Source organism: Pleurodeles waltl, chromosome 1_2, assembly GCF_031143425.1.
Source record: "Pleurodeles waltl isolate 20211129_DDA chromosome 1_2, aPleWal1.hap1.20221129, whole genome shotgun sequence".
NCBI classification, from domain to species: domain Eukaryota; kingdom Metazoa; phylum Chordata; class Amphibia; order Caudata; family Salamandridae; genus Pleurodeles; species Pleurodeles waltl.
The window spans coordinates 82,776,076-82,794,955 of NC_090437.1; the positions used below are offsets into that span (position 1 = coordinate 82,776,076).

At 40.6% G+C, this 18,880-nt stretch overlaps 1 protein-coding gene across 2 annotated transcripts in view; it reads right to left on the reverse strand.

Moving 5' to 3' along the window:
• CORO2A (coronin 2A) overlaps positions 1-18,880 on the reverse strand; it is a 322,094-nt gene that overhangs the window by 85,112 nt on the left and 218,102 nt on the right. For both annotated transcript variants that reach the window (XM_069236572.1, XM_069236575.1), the window contains one exon: positions 18,482-18,578. In XM_069236572.1, coding sequence (XP_069092673.1) covers positions 18,482-18,578 — 97 coding nt within the window. The remainder of the gene's footprint in view (positions 1-18,481; positions 18,579-18,880) is intronic.

Sequence of the window (18,880 nt, forward strand, 5' to 3'; positions counted from 1 at the left end):
AGAATTGGTAACTATCAAGGGTCACATAATTTTGTGGTATGTGACTCAAGCCCGATAGCACTGTTAGGGAGAGACCTATTGTGCAAATTGGGATGTTCGATTATGTGTTCGAACGATGGAATTAGAATTCAGACGAGCAGTGATGGGGAAGAAGAGGACAGTGTAGAAGGGGATGAGATGGAAACTGTCAATGAAGAATATCCTCTGATTAACCTTTTTCCGATGATAACTGAAGAAGATATTCCAGCTGAATTACGGGAAACAGTCGGAAAGGGAGTGTGGGATATGACAGGAAAAGAGGTGGGATTGGTGAAAGGAGTGGAACCAGTGAAAGTGACCGTAAAACCCAATGTAACCTTTCCCCAGACCCCACAATACCACATGGCACAAGACACCCTCATGAAAGTCGCCCAACTCATTGACGAGTTTGTAAAACAGGGAGTACTGAAAGAAGTGTTAAGCAGTCCATGTAATTCACCAATCATGGGACTAATAAAGCCGAGTGGAAAGGTCCGAATCGTGCAGGACTTGAGGAAAATAAATGACATCATAATTAAATGCTGCCCTGTAGTACCGAATCCAGCTGTGATAATGTTTCAAGTCCCTTGCGATGCCGAGTAGTTCTCAGTCATCGACTTGTCACAAGCATTCTTTTCGGTGCCTCTTCATGAGGACAGCCAATTTCTCTTTTGTTTCAAATTCTTAGACAGAGTTTACAGTTGGTGTCGAATTCCTCAAGGGTTTTCTGAGTCACTGTCAATTTTCAATCAGATTCTAAAGAAAGACTTGGAAGCGTTAGAATTGCCATTCGAGTCAACCCTAGTACAGTACATTGATGACTTACTGATTGCATCTAAGACAGAAAGTGGCTGCACAGCCGACACCATTGCTCTACTGAACCATTTGGGAAGGAATGGACACAAGGTGTCTCCTTCAAAATTGCAGTTCTGTCAGAAGAAAGTGAAATACTTGGGTCATCAAATAGAGAAAGGGTCACGGAGAATAATGAAGGAAAGAATAACAAGTGTACTTCAAATGAGTCCACCAAAGACGAGGAGGGAGGTGAGGAAGTTTTTGGGGATGGTGAGCTACTGTCGCCAGTGGATTCCCAACTTCTCAACTCTAGCAAAGCCTTTACTGAAACTGACCCAGAAGGATGCCTTGGATGAAATTGAGCTGAAAGGAGATGAGATGGATGCTTTTATTGAATTGAAAGAATGCATGTGCAGGGCTCCAGCTTTAGGTATGCCTGATTACACAAAGCCTTTCACATTGTTTTGTCATGAACGTGATGCATGTTCTTTGTCTGTCTTGACCCAAGCCCATGGTGGCATAAACAGACCAGTAGCGTATTTTTCAGCTACTTTGGATCCGGTCGCAGCAGCACTGCCAGGGTGTTTGCGCGCCGTAGCAGCAGTTGGTATCAGCCTCACTCAGAGTGAAGGAATAGTGATGGGACACCCATTAACAGTCATGGTCCCTCACTCAGTTGAGATACTTTTGACCCGCTCCCGAACGCAACACATGACTGGAGCAAGACTCACAAGGTATGAAACAATAATTCTGGGCTCACCGAATGTGCAGCTGAAAAGGTGCACTACGTTGAATCCAGCAACCTTGCTTCCCGGTGAAAATGCTGAAATTGAGAACGCTGAAGACGTCGAGCACGACTGCCTTCAGGTGACTGAATTTTGCACAAAACCCCGACCTGACATTAAGGATACTAAGCTTGATGAAAATGACCAAATTGTTTTTGTTGATGGGTCATGTTTAAGAGATGCATTGGGAATATTGAAAGCAGGATATGCTGTATGTACTGTAACAGGTGTCTTGGAAGCGTCCTGGCTTCAAGGAGTCTATTCCGCACAAGTAGCAGAGCTTGTAGCCCTTACAAGAGCATGCCAACTGTCTACATGGATGAAGGTTACCATTTACACTGACAGTCAGTACGGGTTTGGAATTGTGCACGACTTTGGGCAACTATGGTCACAGAGAGGTTTCCTGACCTCTTCAGGGTCCCCAGTGAAAAACGGGGAGAGAATAAGGGAATTGTTACACGCCATTCAGATGCCAGCCGAAATAGCAGTGGTAAAGTGTAGTGCTCATACAAAAGGACAGGACTATGTTTCCTTGGGAAATGCATATGCGGATCAGGTCGCAAGATTTTGTGCCTTGAACTGTATATTGCTCAGGGATGAATGGAATTTGATAAGTGAGCCAGAGCTCGAACCAGTTGAAGCATTTGCCTTGAAGGTCGTGGATACAATGGATGAACTAAAAGCATTACAGAATAGCGTCAGGGAGGATGAAAGAGTTTCCTGGATTAAGTCACAATGTACAAGGAGACCAGATGAGTTATGGGTTTCAAATGAAGGAAAATTTGTTTTACCAAATAGTCTCTTATCGCAGCTAGCGCGATTCTATCATGGGCAGGCTCACCTAGGGAGAGATGCCATGATAAGATTGTTCAAAACTGATTGGTTTAACCCCAGATTCCGTCAAGTTGCAGAAGCAGTTTGCCATTGTTGTGTCATTTGTCAGCAGATGAACCCAGGAAAGGGAACGGTTGTGAACGTGAGCCACATTGGCAGGGCGGGTGGCCCGTTCAGCAGAATGCAGATGGACTTTATTGAGATGCCTGTGCATGGAGGTCTGAAGTATGTGTTGGTGATTGTGTGCATTTTTAGTCACTGGATTGAAGCATACCCCACACGTAGAAATGACAGCCTTACAGTTGCAAAACTATTGTTGAGGGAGTTGATACCACGTTTCGGATTCCCGATCTCTTTAGAATCAGATAGAGGAAGTCACTTCAATAACGAGGTGATAAAGTTACTTTGCGCAGCGCTGAACATTGAGCAAAACGGCATTGTAGCTATCGCCCTGAAGCCTCAGGACTGGTGGAACAAATGAATGGTACACTGAAATCAAGAATGGCAAAAATATGTGCATCGACAAATTTGAAATGGCCTGACGCATTGCCTTTGGTGTTAATGTCAATGAGAAACACCCCTGACAGAAAGACTGGAATGTCCCCGCACGAAATTCTCATGGGCAGGGCCATGAGACTTCCTGCAGTTCCCGCAAACGCGCTTTTGAATATTACAGATGATATGGTGTTAGACTACTGCAAAGGTCTGGCTGACGTGGTTCGCTCTTTCTCTCACCAGGTGGAAGCAACCACCTTGTCACCGATCCAAGGTCCAGGACACACACTGAAAGCAGGTGACTGGGTCGTGATAAAGAAGCACGTGAGGAAGTCGTGTCTGGAACCCCGTTGGAAAGGCCCTTTCCAAGTGATCCTGACGACCACTACCGCTGTGAAGTGTGCGGGAGTTCCCAACTGGATCCACGCCAGTCATACAAAGAAAGTGTTGTGTCCCACAGATGAGGAAGTTGAAGTGCTGAAACTGCCAGTACCTGATAACAAAGTGCCGAGCGCTGAGACAGAGCAAAACAGAACTAGAAGCGAACAGGCAGAAATAGAGGAGAGAGAAATATTCTCTGAGGACGAAACAACCGATTCACTTGGGGAAGACCAAGGAGAAACCTCAGACAGCGACGAAGCAGCTGAAAGTGACAAAGAGCCTGAAGAAAGTAACGGTGACAAAGGGCTCGAAAGAGGTGAAGAAGCAGGAGAGCCTGATCAGAGGAGGGCTTTCCCAGAAGCAGACGGTACAGAAAAAGAAAAGGAAAACCTGATTGACTCCCCAGAAGGAGGGGACAAGGCAGAACAGAACGAAACTGTTCAAACTTCTTCAGAAGAGATCGCAGGTCCATCAAGTGGACACAGTGAAAAGAGAAGACCAAGTATATCACCAGTAAAACTAAGAACTAGAGAAACGTTGAACGACAGTGAAGGGCCAAGAGTGAAAGAGAAAAGAAAGGAAGTGTCTGTCGTGGTACCAACATCAAGTGAAGAAAAAGACTTGGCCAAAGAGGAAAGTACCAGTGAGGCAGAATCAAAGAGAGATGCAAAATTGAAAAGGAAAAGGATACCAAACAGGAGATATTCCGGTCCAGAATGGGCATATGTAGTCAATGACGATTGGACCGACGAATTTGTATCTCTTAGCCTCGAGAACGAAGAAGAAGAGATACCAATAGAAAAGAAAAGTTTTATGGACACTATTGACTGAAAAACTGATAAATGACATTGCTTGCTATAATCTAACGTGATACAACCAGCTGAGACATTGCTAAACCGGATGAGACATTTGCTAACTTGATAAGACTTTGATAACCTGATTGACTCTTAAACCCGATTTGAGACAACGTTGCTAACTGATAAAAGAATGAGTTATTGCCGAATTGAGACAAATGCTGCTAACCGATAAGTGACTGGGCTCCTGAAGAAAACTGTGTGAACACTGCGCTCGTTCAGCTTTGTAACTAATTGCTAAATTGTTTCTTTATAAGTGCTTCTAGCTCTCTGATTCTATACAGATCATGACTAAGTACGCTACACAAAACAGTAGAGTGAAATATTGTAAATATGCGTGTATAGGCTTGATAACTGCATGTGTACTAATAATAATGGCAATAGTGCTTGCAACGCGTGGTAAGGGTGAGAATGAGAAAATTGATGCCTCTACTTCTGCTCCTGTTACTGTCACTGAACTACCGCATTGAAAAGACTAGAATTAGATGAGACACTTGCATGATAAGAAGGAACTTTCGTATAATGTTTTCTATCGCCTACTAACAGAATATGTTGAGACTATGGATGCGAAAGATTGTTATGTGTGTACACAGATACCGACATCGGTAACGGAAGGGGTGACTTATCACCACATGCCTCTTACATATGGGATTACATGTAGTTTAGTAACTTCTAGATTTTATGGTCAAACTAACATACAGTATTTTTACTCAAATTATGATGTTACCTTTGCATATGTTCCTATAATAACGCAACTAAGCCAGATTGCTAAAGATTGGGATGCTAAAATAATGAGGGAATTTTTCGAGCCAATGCAACCTTTTGAAACAGCTCACGCTCATAGGGAAAACCTTACCTGCTCGCTCTCTGCAGTAGAAATAAGCTTTTTAGATCGCACAGATGATAGAAGGGCACAAATGAATGCGAAATTAGAAAAAGAGCTAAGTAAGAGGACTTCAGTCGATAATTATGCTTTTGCCGCAATAAAAAAACAAGGAAAAATAGCTTTAGACGCTTGGCATGTAGGGAAATTTTGTATATATCGTGGTGAATCTTATTATGATAACCTTTTCGTGGGAGCGAGTGAATGTAAACATACGTTTATCTTTAAGGCCAAATGGACATTCATGCTGAACGGACTTGACCCTGTCATACCTGGTGTATATTACATTTGTGGGCATAATGCCTATTATCGTCTTCCAAAGGGATGGTGGGGGAGATGTTATTTGGGTATAGTGTTCCCAAAGGTTTATCAACTGGATGACCTATCGGTGATTCCAAAGACGCCTGGATCTCATTGTATCCAGAAAAGAGAGACCGCAGCGCTGCTGTGGTAGGAGATATATTTGGAGCCATGATTCCTTCATTGGGAGTTGTGTTGAATTCCATCAAAATAAGAAAGTTGTCTACTATAGTGGATAACATGTTGACAAAGTTTTCAGGTGCTATAATCCTGATGGATGCTGAACTTGCAGCAGAAAGAGCTATGACTCTTCAAAACAGGTTTGCCCTAGACATTCTTTTAGCAAAGGATGGCGGCGTTTGCAAAATGCTTGGTGCGCGTCACTGTTGCACGTATATACCAGACAACAGTGTGAAGATTAAAACAATGCTTGCAAATCTAACAAAAGAGAGTGCAGACTTGAAGGAATTGAAAGAACCAGGAGTTTGGGAGAAGGTTGGAAAGGGAGTTGCTTCAGTGGGAAATTGGCTTGGTGGCATTTGGAATGGAATATTACTAAAAATAATACAGGGAATACTAATAGTACTAATTTGCATCTTTGGGATTTGGGGAATAAAGAGGGGAATATTAATGATCATGGCAAGAATTAAGAGGAGGAAGGAAGAGAAAATGATGAAAAGAATGGCAGAAGAATACAAGGCAAGATTAAGGGGAACTAAAAGGCAAAGAGAACTGACAGAATTTTAATGGAATAAAATTTGTGGGAATGGTTTTGTGTGATGACAAATAGTCATCAGAGGAGGGATTGATGACGCAGAAACGAAGGTTTTACATTTATTAGCGCATAAACGTAGTGCCGCAATAATCAAGTGTGACTTTAACCGAACTAATAAAGATTGTACGGGGACAAATGTGCCCTCAGAGTAGTTCGCCAACATTTATAAGCGTGCTTTATATAACGTGATGTATTAGAATTGTACTAATCTGACATAACCGTAAACGTGTGCCATGATTTGCTTGTTTGAAATGTTTAAACTTAGCATAACTTTAGTGGAGGCTTCGGCCTAGTTGCCTTGTCTCACGGTTTAGATGCTCGTGTTTTTCTAATGTGCTAATAAAACGTGTATTCTTGCTTGAAGCTGTACTTTTCCAGTGAGATCGGTTCACATGCTTATCTTTAAGGTTTCGTGCCAGCCTGGCATCTTCTTCTTTGCTCCAAGGTCAATCTGCAGGTGCAGACAATGGAAGCTCTGAAAGTGAGTTAATTGGTAAAATATGTTGCAACTTACGTTCCCGACTCCAAGGATAATGTATGCCTAGGTAGAAGCTTGTGAATTGTTGTTTTTGATTGGACAATTTGAAGCCAACCTATGAACCCTCCAATGGAAGACCCTACTGGATTTGAACTGTTGTTTATTTAAACCTGGTGCACAAGAAGAAAACGGACATTATTGCCCATTGCAGCCATTACCCGCCATTTGCAGGACATTGCAGCCATTATGGCCCATCTTGCCGACCTCGTCATTTTGCCATCTTCTACGATGCCAATTGATGTTCGACGCCATTTTGAATGAGACTTTGATGCTTTCTCTAATCGAGAGAAAGAGACTTTAAGTAATTCTCGCCCTAGAGACTTTAACTTTGATTTGCCCCTTTGCATAAAGTAGTAGTTTTGTCCTTTTATCTTGCCGCTGTGAGGCAATTGCCCCGTCCACCCTGCCCCCTTTGCCCCCGTCCCATGCTGATCGAAACCGGTACCTGTGAGACGAAGACTTCCTTGAATGCTGATTGAATTTGGTAAATATGAAAGGAAAATGTACAATTGCATTGTGTTTCTTTTTAGGTAACCAACTGCTGATTTTTGATAAGAGCCCTAGTTAGGAGTTTTCCAAATCAATGTTGCTAAATTGTTTTTTTGCATGAAATCCCACATGCAGATGCTAATTTGAGGTTAGATGAGGATTCATTTGTTGCACGATGCAATTTGAGACCTTGTTATGCTGACTAATGTATGCAATTAGCCCATTACAGATTATAGTTTTAGTGGTTTGCGTTGCTATCATCGAATGCATTGTTATTCAAATGCTGCATAGATTGCATCTTTTTCGCCGTTATGGACAGCTATTAATGTTCATTTACATATATCATTTGGTGTTGAGACACATTTATATCGTGCTAGCTTTGTTAATATAGGGAAATAAATTCATTAACTTTGAATAAACTGGTGTGGTTATTCATGGCCGGAAGGTCATGGTTCGCCGAAATGTTTTCTGGATTAATTGTGAAGTGTTATGTTGATCAGGGCATTGCTTATGTTCGTTATTGATTATTGATTTGATTAAATTGACTAATCTCGGGTGAAGAGAGCCCCACTTGGTCAAAAGATTAATCGACCCAAGAGCGTCCAAATACAGGTAATTTATTAGGATGGAACGCTCTATCATCATATGCAGGAACAAAGATAATGGGATACAAGTCAGTTCCACTGCCATGTAGACATCTATACAATTTCGACTCGCACTTAACATAAGACAACTGTGCAGCATCCAGGTCTACTGAGGGTTTCTCTTTGTCATACATCTCCTGGAATGGTTTAATTGCCAGTCATTTTTTTTCTTAAAGAAAACAATCTGCAGGAAGTTTCCCTTACTGCAGTTGCATCAGTGCCATCCCTATCTTGTCTTCATTTTTTTCTTCTAACTCCACTCTATGCTCCCTTCTCAGTCTTTTGGTGTGGAAATCATTATTAAACCGTATGACATCTGTTGACTGTGTTGACAGTAAGACTTACAAAAATGTTGTAGATATTCTGCAAAGGTTTCTGTGATCTCCTGTCGTCAGGTTTAAGAAATCTGTTATTGTGCAGGTGTCTGACACCTTTGTTTCTCTGACATATCGTAGTTCAGTAATGCTCAGAGCTTACCTCCTTTGTCCTCGGTCTCAAAGTCGTTTCTGTTTCATAAGGTAAGATATTTTCCCCTCATTAATTGTTAGAATTTTGCATTCCTTTTCTTGCCAATATAGACATCATAAATCAATCTATGAGTTGCCAAATGTAGGCCTCCTTGAGTTTTAGGGTTTCCTGTTCTATGCTCCAATATAATTTCCCCTCTTATTGTAGCTTAATAGGCTTCCCATAGTGTGTTGGCACTTTGTATGGATCCTTTATTTTCTGTGAAGTAATTATATGCTACTATCACTAATTTCTTTACGGTCTCTAAGTTTTTTATTTGACATGCCGTCAATCTCTAGTCCCCTGATTCTTTTTTTTCCATGAGTGTAGTGTTACAACAAATGGAAAATGATCAGAGATCACCTTGTATAAGTATTCAGCTTTGAGGAGTATGTACATTGTTGTTATCTGTGTGAAAAAGTACTCTATCACTGAGTGGGAGTTAAGTGCTCCCATACAGTAAGAGAAGTGCCAGTCACTGCAGTGGATTGGTCTCCAAATGTCATCTAGACCCACTGTTCGGGCAAAGTCCTCCATTTTGCTATTTCGGTTTCCTATTGTTTGCTCGCGCAAAAAACATATCTTGTCTCAGGTCAAAAACTAAATTAAATTAACTTTTCTTTATTGTTAGTGCTTGCAGTAGCTCAGCTAATAATCAGGTGAGTATTTGTAATGTGTTCTTCTGCAGACATAGGGGCATGCTTATGTTCATTATAAGCAAATTTTCCCCTTTCCAATCGCATGATGAAATGTTCTTGATTTTTTTTATTGCTATGCCTCTGGACCCTGTGGTAAAGCCTGAATGGCGTAAAAAATTAAAGACTGAAGGGTATAAAACTTTACACTTCTTAATACCATTGAAGTGCCACTTTTACCCTCCAGATGGGCCTCTTGTGGGAACAAGATGATCAGCGTTCTGGTTTGATAATGCTTTAGACACCAATTCCCTCTTAATTTTATCCCCTACCTCATTCACGATCCACATCAGGAGCATAAGTAATTGTCTTATGCTACCATGTGGTGTCTATTTGAGTTTGTAGAGGCTGTGCAGCTGGTAATGTGGTTTCCAATTTATACAGGCTTGTTTCATTTGACAAAAAAAAAAAAAACAGAACGTTGTTCCATCTCCCCACCACCCTACATTACCATGCAGCGTGTTTTTTAACTTCCCACCTCCCCAGTGCAAACATTATTGAATACTAGTCAACTTCAATTCATACTGCTTATTTATTTCTTAGGCAGACTTTCAAGCAGAGAACAGAAGGAAAACATAGGATAAGGACAACTACCTCCACATCAACAGAATTTGTTAAAGATGGCCCCTACTCCAGTGCCTCCCACAAAGTCCACTGTCAATGAGTTACTTGTTTGGAACATGGTCTACACTCTTGTAAGCAATATTTGTGAGGCAGATAAGCATTCAAACAATCCCATTCAGGGACTTGTTCAATTCTGCCTGTAAGTATGCCTGTACTGCAGTGACTCAGCATACTAACCCCCTTGTCCACATGGGTTAGTTTGGAGCAACATATCTCCAGTTCTCTATTTCTCTGGTATTTTAGTTCACCAGCTCGCTGTGTGGATATCTAGACCATAGATACTCAAAATACGGCCCGTGAGCTGCATGCAGCCCCGGGATACTTCACAAGTGGCCCCTTGGGCAACAGGAGCACTGGGCACTTGTTTACTCGACTCAGCACTAACAATCAAAATATCAAATAGACAAGCAATATTTTATTTCAAGCTTAATTGGTGTGAAAGAAAGGAAATAGCCAAGAAGTCCTGCACTTAAGTTTGGAAAAGCCTTCATTTTTAAAGACGTCTTGCAGCATAAGTGTAAAAATATGTCAGTCTCTTCAAAATTCAGAAAGTGCATTTAGTTAACATGAAGAACATTTTCACCTTAGTACAGTTTATTATATCAGTGCATTGAGAAGTATTAATTTAAAAGTGATAGTTTTCAAACATAAATTTGGAAACATTAATTCTTTCCCTCACCTTGACAACAACGTCAATAGCAAATTAAAGAGGCAAATCAGTTGTTATGTGCACTTTATGGGTGGCCTGGGCTCCTATTATACATGAACAACAGTATAGTTTATTAGATCAAACACAGGAGCAGGTCTTGCACAGCACGCACAATGAAATCATGTATTTTGAGGTCCTTTTATATGTGGAAATGAAGAAAAAAAGAAGAAGGAAAGTGAAATTAAACAATTGCTAGGATCACACACTTTGGAAAAGAGGGGAATCTGGGATTAATCCCAGGTTTTCTGGTTTCACATTGTTCAATTCAGCCACAAGATGTATAACCTTTTCTTCACCTAAACCTACCTTACCGCTAATTCCCCCAGCCAACTCGATCCGACCGCCACCCCACTGGCATCAATGCGACCCTTGGGCACCTCACAGATCAAACGTTTTAGCCCCTGGGAAAATGTTTGTGGGTACACATGATGTACATCCTCTCTTGAAGTATCCAGTGCAGCCTTTGAGTAACAGCCTCTGCACTGATGCCCTCCATCTCCATTACCTCTGAATTGGGATTGCCTGTGTCTCCCTTCCTCTCCCTGTTCACTCCCTCAAAAGACCCAGAGGCTGATACTGGGTCCCACATCTGTAGATCTTCTTCTGTTTCGCGACATTCATTCATTGCTTTTTTTCAGCATCCCATACCCATGAAGTTTCAGGATTCACAAAGAAAGATGTTTTACTCTGAAGCAGAGCCTTTTGCTTCGATTGGTAGATTAACCCAACTTCAGTGCTTGCATGTAAGAAAGTGAATTATTCATTGGCGTAGACAGAAGTCCACCACAAGTAATAAAAAATTGAACTTCTTAGGTCGAGTTAAAGGTTTCAGTAATTTAAGCCTGAGCTCAAGTTCTGGTAGCTACGGCACAGAGCAAACAGGTTTAACTTAAAGAGACTATGTAAAGCATTTAGAAGTGCAAACAACAGTTAAAAAAGTCAAACATGCAACATAAAAAAGTCCAACAACAATGTAGAAACATAAAGTAAGCTTTAATAAACAAAATTACACCAAAATGACAAAAATCCAGTAAGAAGGACTAAATATATGAAATGTAGAAGGGCAAGGAAATATAGTACCAAAAAGGACTAAGCACCAATGATAGTCTATGTCTGTGATAGACATTTACCTAGGCACGCTTTCAGGCCAACCTCAATAAGACACGGGTCAGACACGGGTCGGTTACACCAATCGGGTCGTCCTGGTTGAAGATTTTACCTTGGGACTGAAATGGAAGTCAGAATCCTCCAGCAGGGGAATGTTGCAAGCTCTCAAAGGAAGTCCTCTTGAAGGTGGCTAGCCACTGCATGAGGTCCCACTGAAGCCATTCGTTTAGGTGGGAAAACTCAACTTTTGCTCCCTGGAAAGTTTCTGCGTTAGTCAGATACTGTTGGCGTCTTTGTCTGGTCAAGATTTCTACATTCAGACTTAAGCTCTTTTTTTAGAGCTCAAAATCCTCTAGCCAGCAATGTTGCAGGCTGTATCCAATGATGAGTTCCACAACTCTTGATACCTTCCTGCCAGGAGCCTATTGAAGCTGCAGAGAATCCACACAGTAAACACTTGTTTCTTCAGCCTGGTGAAGTCTCGTCCTGGGCAGACTGGCTTGGAAGGTTGGTCTTAGTCTTCCGGACATCTGGAAATCCAAACATTTTCCAAGTGACAACTTTTCAGAGTCATTGGGAGAAGACTGGTTAGACACAGCCAATGGTCCTAAGACCACAGGAACAGCTTTCAAGGTTCAAGACTCACTCTAGCAGAGGCCACCAGAAGGGTTCAGTCCAAGGTCTAGTTGCTACTGCCAGTTTGGCACTTCAGGAAAAAGGCCTCTTGCAGCTTATTGTGTAACTGTAGCCACAGAAGAGGCCAGTAAACTGACCCTTGGAGACTACTTCTTTGTTGTGAGTAAAAGTGGGATCAGGTACAGCCCTCCCAATCTCCTCACATGTGTCAAACAGCAGGTGCAGTTCCTCTTCTGTGCTCTCACAGGTCCAGAAAGTGTTCTGAGGAGGATGCCTGGGCGTGCCACATATATGGTTAGCACCCACTAGTGGGTCATAGTGGTATCTTCCTAAACAATGGGGAAAAGTTCAGAGGAGTGACCTACCCAGTTTAGCAGCAGATCCTGTTTGCTCTACTGTAAAGATCCCCCCCAGTGTACCTCATTCCCAAAATCCAAAATGGGGGAACCCTTCCTCCCTTATGCAGATCATGTGTGCCTACCCATAGGTGTGGTCAAAGAACTAAGCAGTCCCCTCCTCTATAGTCAATTAAAAGCACTTCTGACGGAACCACTCTTACCAGTGGGCTTGTGTCAGCCTGACTGGGAGAATAAATGAAAGGGCAGTCCCCTTTACAAGTTAATGAAGTTAACTGGGTGTCCTGCAAAGGGACAAAGGTAAAAAACAAACTCCCCACACCCAGGCAATTGTTCCTGCTCTGGTTGCAGTTTTCGCACCTCATTAAGGTCAATCACTAGCTGGGCAGCTGTTGGAGAACTAATGCAAATTCACCTCGAGAAGCTTCAGGTAGGGAAAATGTAACTTTCTGAAAGTTACCTTACCTAAATATTTATTAAAAATCCAAATTCACCAATCAATTGGGCTTTTAATAAATAATAAAAATAGTAGTTGAAATGGGCACAACCCAAATAAGAGGAATACATATTTTGATACGTACTGTAGTTGCCCTTATAAGGCAGCCAGAGCATTCAACAGTGAAAATAACTTATGGAGCTTTGTCACTGTAGAGGCATGGTAACATTATATTTCTACATGTCATACTTTTAAATATCATTTGCTGTACAGTATAGGCAAAATGGCCTATTTTAGGGTTATTCAATATTTAAAAGGGAAGTTATTTTGATTGGTTGCACTGGAGATTTAACCTGCAGCAGTCAGGTCTCAATGGTAGTCCTGTAGCTATGCTTTCCTCTGTCACACAAGTGGATGGCACAATAAGTGCTGCAGTCCATAGATTACATTTGCCTTTCTATGCCATGGGTGCAGTTTCTATACTATGTACTATTCCTTATAGAAGTGCTAAATATGCCAGTCCAGGATTAGCCAGTTTCAATACATTGTAGGGGTCAGAGCACATAAATTGGGGACTGGACAACAGTACCCCTGTGTGCAGAGCGTAAAGGCAAGCTATAGAATTCATCACAAATGGGGAAACCATGCAAATGGCCCATTTTCTTACTCTGCAGTTTCTGTTTCACTCCCTCAAATGATTTTAGTTGCTGCTCGCCACTCCTTGAGCAGTCCAGGAAGATAAGTATCCAAGAGGATTCATGTGGAACAATTCCCTTGGCATGAGCCACGAGTAGGATTTTGGCTCGGTTTTGTCTTGGTCTTTAAAGTTAAGCACCGTGATGATCATGGCCAGTGGAGCCTGGGCAGCAGCCACTGAGTCAGGGCCCAGTGTGCATTCTTTAAGCATCCTCCAATCTTGCCACTAGGATTTTGGCCATGTCAGATGTTATTATCTTTCTAGGCCATAGGTCATTGGGCGATTTCAACCCACACCATGCTGCAGTTTGTTGGTGCAGCAAGTGTGAATTTGACATCCATAAGCTTGTCTCCATGCAGTTGTGAGAGGATATGGGCAGGTAGCACCAGCATAACCACAAAGTCTCAGTCATGATCTGCAGTCCTATTAAGCTCTGTCCTCGCTCCAAGTCCCTGACACACTGATGTTGGCATTCACCATTAGCCACCTGCGGTCTTCAGACAGGTCACTATTGCACCCAGTTCTCGAGATCTGCATCTTCCAGTTTCAGGCAATGGAGCAAACCTGCCTCATTTCATCACCCAGCGATGAACCCATCCAGACTGCTCCAGGTCTGAGGGAGGCACGAGCAATCCACCAGTTATTCAACCTCATCAATGGGGTTTAGACAATTAGGTCATATGTAAGCACCATTGTTGCTCCTGTTTCTCAGTATTGTAGTAGGAGCAAGCCAGATCAGGGTGCGAAAAATTTCAGTTTTATAATTCCTGTCCGGCAGATGTGGCAATCGCTCACAGATACTCCCCCCTCAACAGGTTTCCACTATTTACCTGGGTCTCAGTTGGGCCCTCCATAAGATCTTGATCCAATGTTCCCATAACTGGCCAGTTGAGATCCTTCAACGGGCGCCTCCACCCACCAAAGCAGCACCTTCTGACCTAAGGACAGACCAAAAGATCCACTTACAGGGTCTTCCCTGCCTGTGTCACTTGCAGACCAAAGAACCCTACCTTGAGCACAGGCATCCCCATAGACCTCATCCATTGTGGGGACTCCACTGCGCCCTTCCACAGGGCTGAGATGATAGCCCTGAGCGGTCCGGCCCCCTCTTTCGCTGCTGCGCTCCCCGTATTCTCTCAATGCTCCACTGCAAGCGGCTATGCTCCAGACAGTCCAGGCGCCAGTGCCTCCCCAGGAAACCTTACCCAAACGACCTTCACTCTTTCCAGATTGCACCCCAGCTTTCTCACCCAGTGTATTTTCTTCGAGTCTGGCTGGTGGTAAAAAAAGATTGTCTTCTCCAGAGCTCACAGTACATTTACTGTTAAGGAACTCTAGGGGTCCACCCTTACTGGCCTTCCTGCAAGAGGAGGAATAACACCTCCCAACACCCAATTCATTGATTCGGTTCTGGGGCTCTTCTTTTTTAGTTAACAAAAATGTATCACTTTCTCCTTAATGTCTTGGTATAGAGAGCCACATACTGAACTGAATGACATTTCAATAGGTATTTGCTATACTTGGAAATAATAGATGGTGATCAGAATGGCCAGACCATATCAGATTTGGTTACTCCACACTGAGGGAGGGAAACTTCCATCACGTGTTGTTTTTCAGCAAACAGATGTTATATCGAAATGCAACTAAACTAAATCAAATTTCCTGATCAATGACTGACACCTACCCTCGGTGTACTCAACATAAAATGGGCAATAGGAAAAATGTGTTTTGGGAGTATACAGGACTCAGTTTTGGAACCAGATTATTAAGTCTATTATTGATGAAACTGGACATACAATTGAAACAAAGCCAAGAACAGTCTATTTCAGGATATTAGCTCAAGTGGCCCAAGGTAACACCAACAGTAAGTGTTTTGTTTTTGTCTCATGAGAAATTACCTAAAAGGCCAACTTTTAGTGAATAGCATAGTAAAATGAAGTAAACAAGCCAGCATGAAGTTTGGTATCATACCCTCGTTAATCAGTTGGAAAAATATTATCTACATTTAGGAAATGTTCGCATAAGATTGAAATGACACACAGATGTATCCTCATGGAATGCATGTACTGTCACTTTACTTAATTTAAGGATATTAGTGAAATAGATTAACATAAATCTTTTTTGTTTATTCAACATATTTAAAGCATTTTCCAATACTATTATGTTACGTACATTTGATCTAGTTCAAATTTATACATGCTTCTACAAGTAAATTAAAAAAAAGGCTTATGGGAAACATTTCTTAAAATAGAAACATTTGATAGTTGTACCTATAGCAAATGGGAATCTGACCAAAACAGTACTGCCATTTGCTTTCAAGATGGAGAACAGGGCGCAAATTGAGAATAATATTTAGGATTTATGATCAAAATGTAAATTTGATCTCAACAGGACAGTCATTCAGAGCTTGTGTTCTGACACTGCTGATGTGGCGACCTTTGTAAAATCACATTAAGTAAGGGTTTAGCCATATTCAACACATGCACTAATTTACTGACTCAACACATATGTCCAACACCTCTAAATCAGGGGTTAAAACGAGATTATATGGCATTTGTGTATCTGCAGAGGAAAAATATACACACAAACGGCTTACTGGCAATAGTTGGTGATTAAATCTGTTCCTGGGTCTAAAATATATTTGTTAACAGTAGACTGAAATGCTGCATATAGTACAAATAAATACTGCCCATGCGTAAATTGCTTGATACACGAATTCACTTTATGTTACGACTTTGATAAAATACCCAAATAATATTTGTGGCCAATATTGAGATCAACAGTTTTTAAGTAGTGTAAACCATCCTATCTCTATTATTTGCTGTTAAGTGAACATTGGCTTTCCTAAGCCTTAGATAAATGTCCCTCCCAGGATGTGTGAGCTTTCAGTTGTAAATGTAATTGTCTTAGATTGAGGCACTTTTTAAATATTAATATCTGTAAATGTTTGCTGTTTATTCTGAAACTATTTCTGATGTTTGGGTTTTAGTTATTCAACAGATTTTTATCTTGTAAAGAATGTTATTTTAAGGATGTAGTTTTATTTACAAATCTGAAATTAATCTACCATTTGCTACAGATAAACAATTACATTAAGAAAAGGTATTGAGTGATGGGTTAACCAACCCCGATTAAGGCTGTAGGATGTGAACTTCCCTTTGTTCAAAATGACATTTTGCACATATATTCTGCTTTTGTTGAAGACCAATATTATCAATTTACCATTTAAAATGTAGTTCCAGAATAAAGGGCTTGGTTAGTCTACTTATAGGACTAAGCTTTTTGTAGATGTGCTAAAATGTAGTTTTGTAACAAGTACAATGCCAAGCTGAAGAATAATGATTTTAAAAAACCATGAAACACTTTTTTAATTTGTCAACCGTGAGTTTCAAATTGCACCTCTTGTCCTCAAAATACCTTGATGGACCAGATATTTTAATATGGCACATATAAATATGGTATTTCGGCACTTCCCACAGCTACGATAGGAAAGGCTAGACAAGAGATAAGAAAAAAAGTGTTTTTTAAATGTTTTAATGCGAATTTACATGTTTGACCTCTGTGCTTCTCCTATACCCAGCCCAAATGATTTATGAATCAATGCTTATTTAGAGTTATTTGCAAAAGCAGCCACTACTATAAAGAAGACCTCAAATGTAGAGCCAATAATCTCATGGGACATCCTACGAGAGCCTCTTCTTTGTTGTAAGGAAAGAGCAAACTTAAAGTATTATGTGCAAAAAATATTACAATATTTTTAAACGTTTTAGGCAATTAAGGAACGTCTCAAACTTTTTATTTAATTCTGCTTGTAGGCAGATGATAAAATAATTTATTTTACACAGAGATGGCAATAACTATTAGGTATGTGGTCGAATTTTTCTAGGTGATCACAATTAAACCATATGTAGATTTTATGTTCAACCATTTTACAAAAACGTTTTACTAATGGTATTTTGCCTAAAACATAGTGTTACAGTGTTGTAGTTTGTTGAGGATTCAAAGACACTGTTATCAAGACCAAGCAACAATGTCTCTACAGTTTAGGCAGGGATGGAACATTCAATGGAACATACAAAGAATTAAGTTGTGGGTATACTATTACATGGCATCCTTTTATTCAAAATCCTGTGTCCTTAAATTACCTCCTTCAATCAAAAAATCGTCACCTAATTTAGTACACACACCTAGTATATGTTCCTGCTCTTTCCAAGTTTGATTATTTTCACTAGACATATTTAAAAATTGTTTTTTGTATTATTATCCAGTCATTAGTTTATAGCAATGTTGACTGACTTGCTTACAAGATTGTTTGTCATAAAGAAAATTGAAGCATTTGCTGCAATCTGTGTAGGCCATGATAATTCTATTCTGTTGCTTTGGCTGGGAGAACCGTGCTGGGTCCAAATGCCCTAGAGTTCAAATGAGTTCCAATGAGATACACTGCAGAAAATCCAAGATATGTAATTGGAAAGAAATGTCACCTTTTCTATTTTCCAAAGCATTCTAATAGTTTATCATACCAAATTGTGTATTCTGAATCTGCACAAAGAAATTCTTGCTTGGGGTATTTGGGGTCATACATACCTAGAAGGCCAGACCTAAATAAAATAATGTATTGCTCTAATGTTCCTTGCATATTTTCGGTCGGAGAAATGACAGCATTTTCACAATCTTTAGATTTAAACACATGCACTCTCCTAACAGAAAAACCTCATGAATACATTATTACATTTTCATACTCAATATGCCATAAATTAGAACTTGGTACAGAACAATATTTTTGAGGCCCAAGCTCACTTTCATATTAACTTAATATTGTGGATAAGGCAAAGTCATGTCACCTTTCATCATAACATAACATGTTTTTTATTTTATCAGTTGGAAACATATGTATTTGCAGAATGAGAAATACAAACTCACCAAACCCCTTCTGAGGTAAATTTGTTCGAAAATCAGTCAGGTAGTTCATGTAAGGCTTTTCAGTGCTTATTTCATAATATCTTATGTTTCCATCTCCCTGAAGACAACAAGGAAACAATCAGAGAATGCTACACGTTAGCAAGCAATAGTCATGTTTTATTGGTTTTATGTATTAAGAAAGACTGCTACGTCATACTCACACCATCATATTGCAAACGTGTGTAACACAATAAAAGGTTCACTTTTAGGAGACTGCATAAACACTGCTTTTAATGTCACCCATATCCTGAACAATGTTCTTGCTCAAAGTGCTTGCAACTATCGCTGACAGCCAACTATACAGCAAGGGTTTACGCAACAGAGAAAATATTACAAGGTGGTAGTTTGCTTAAAACATGA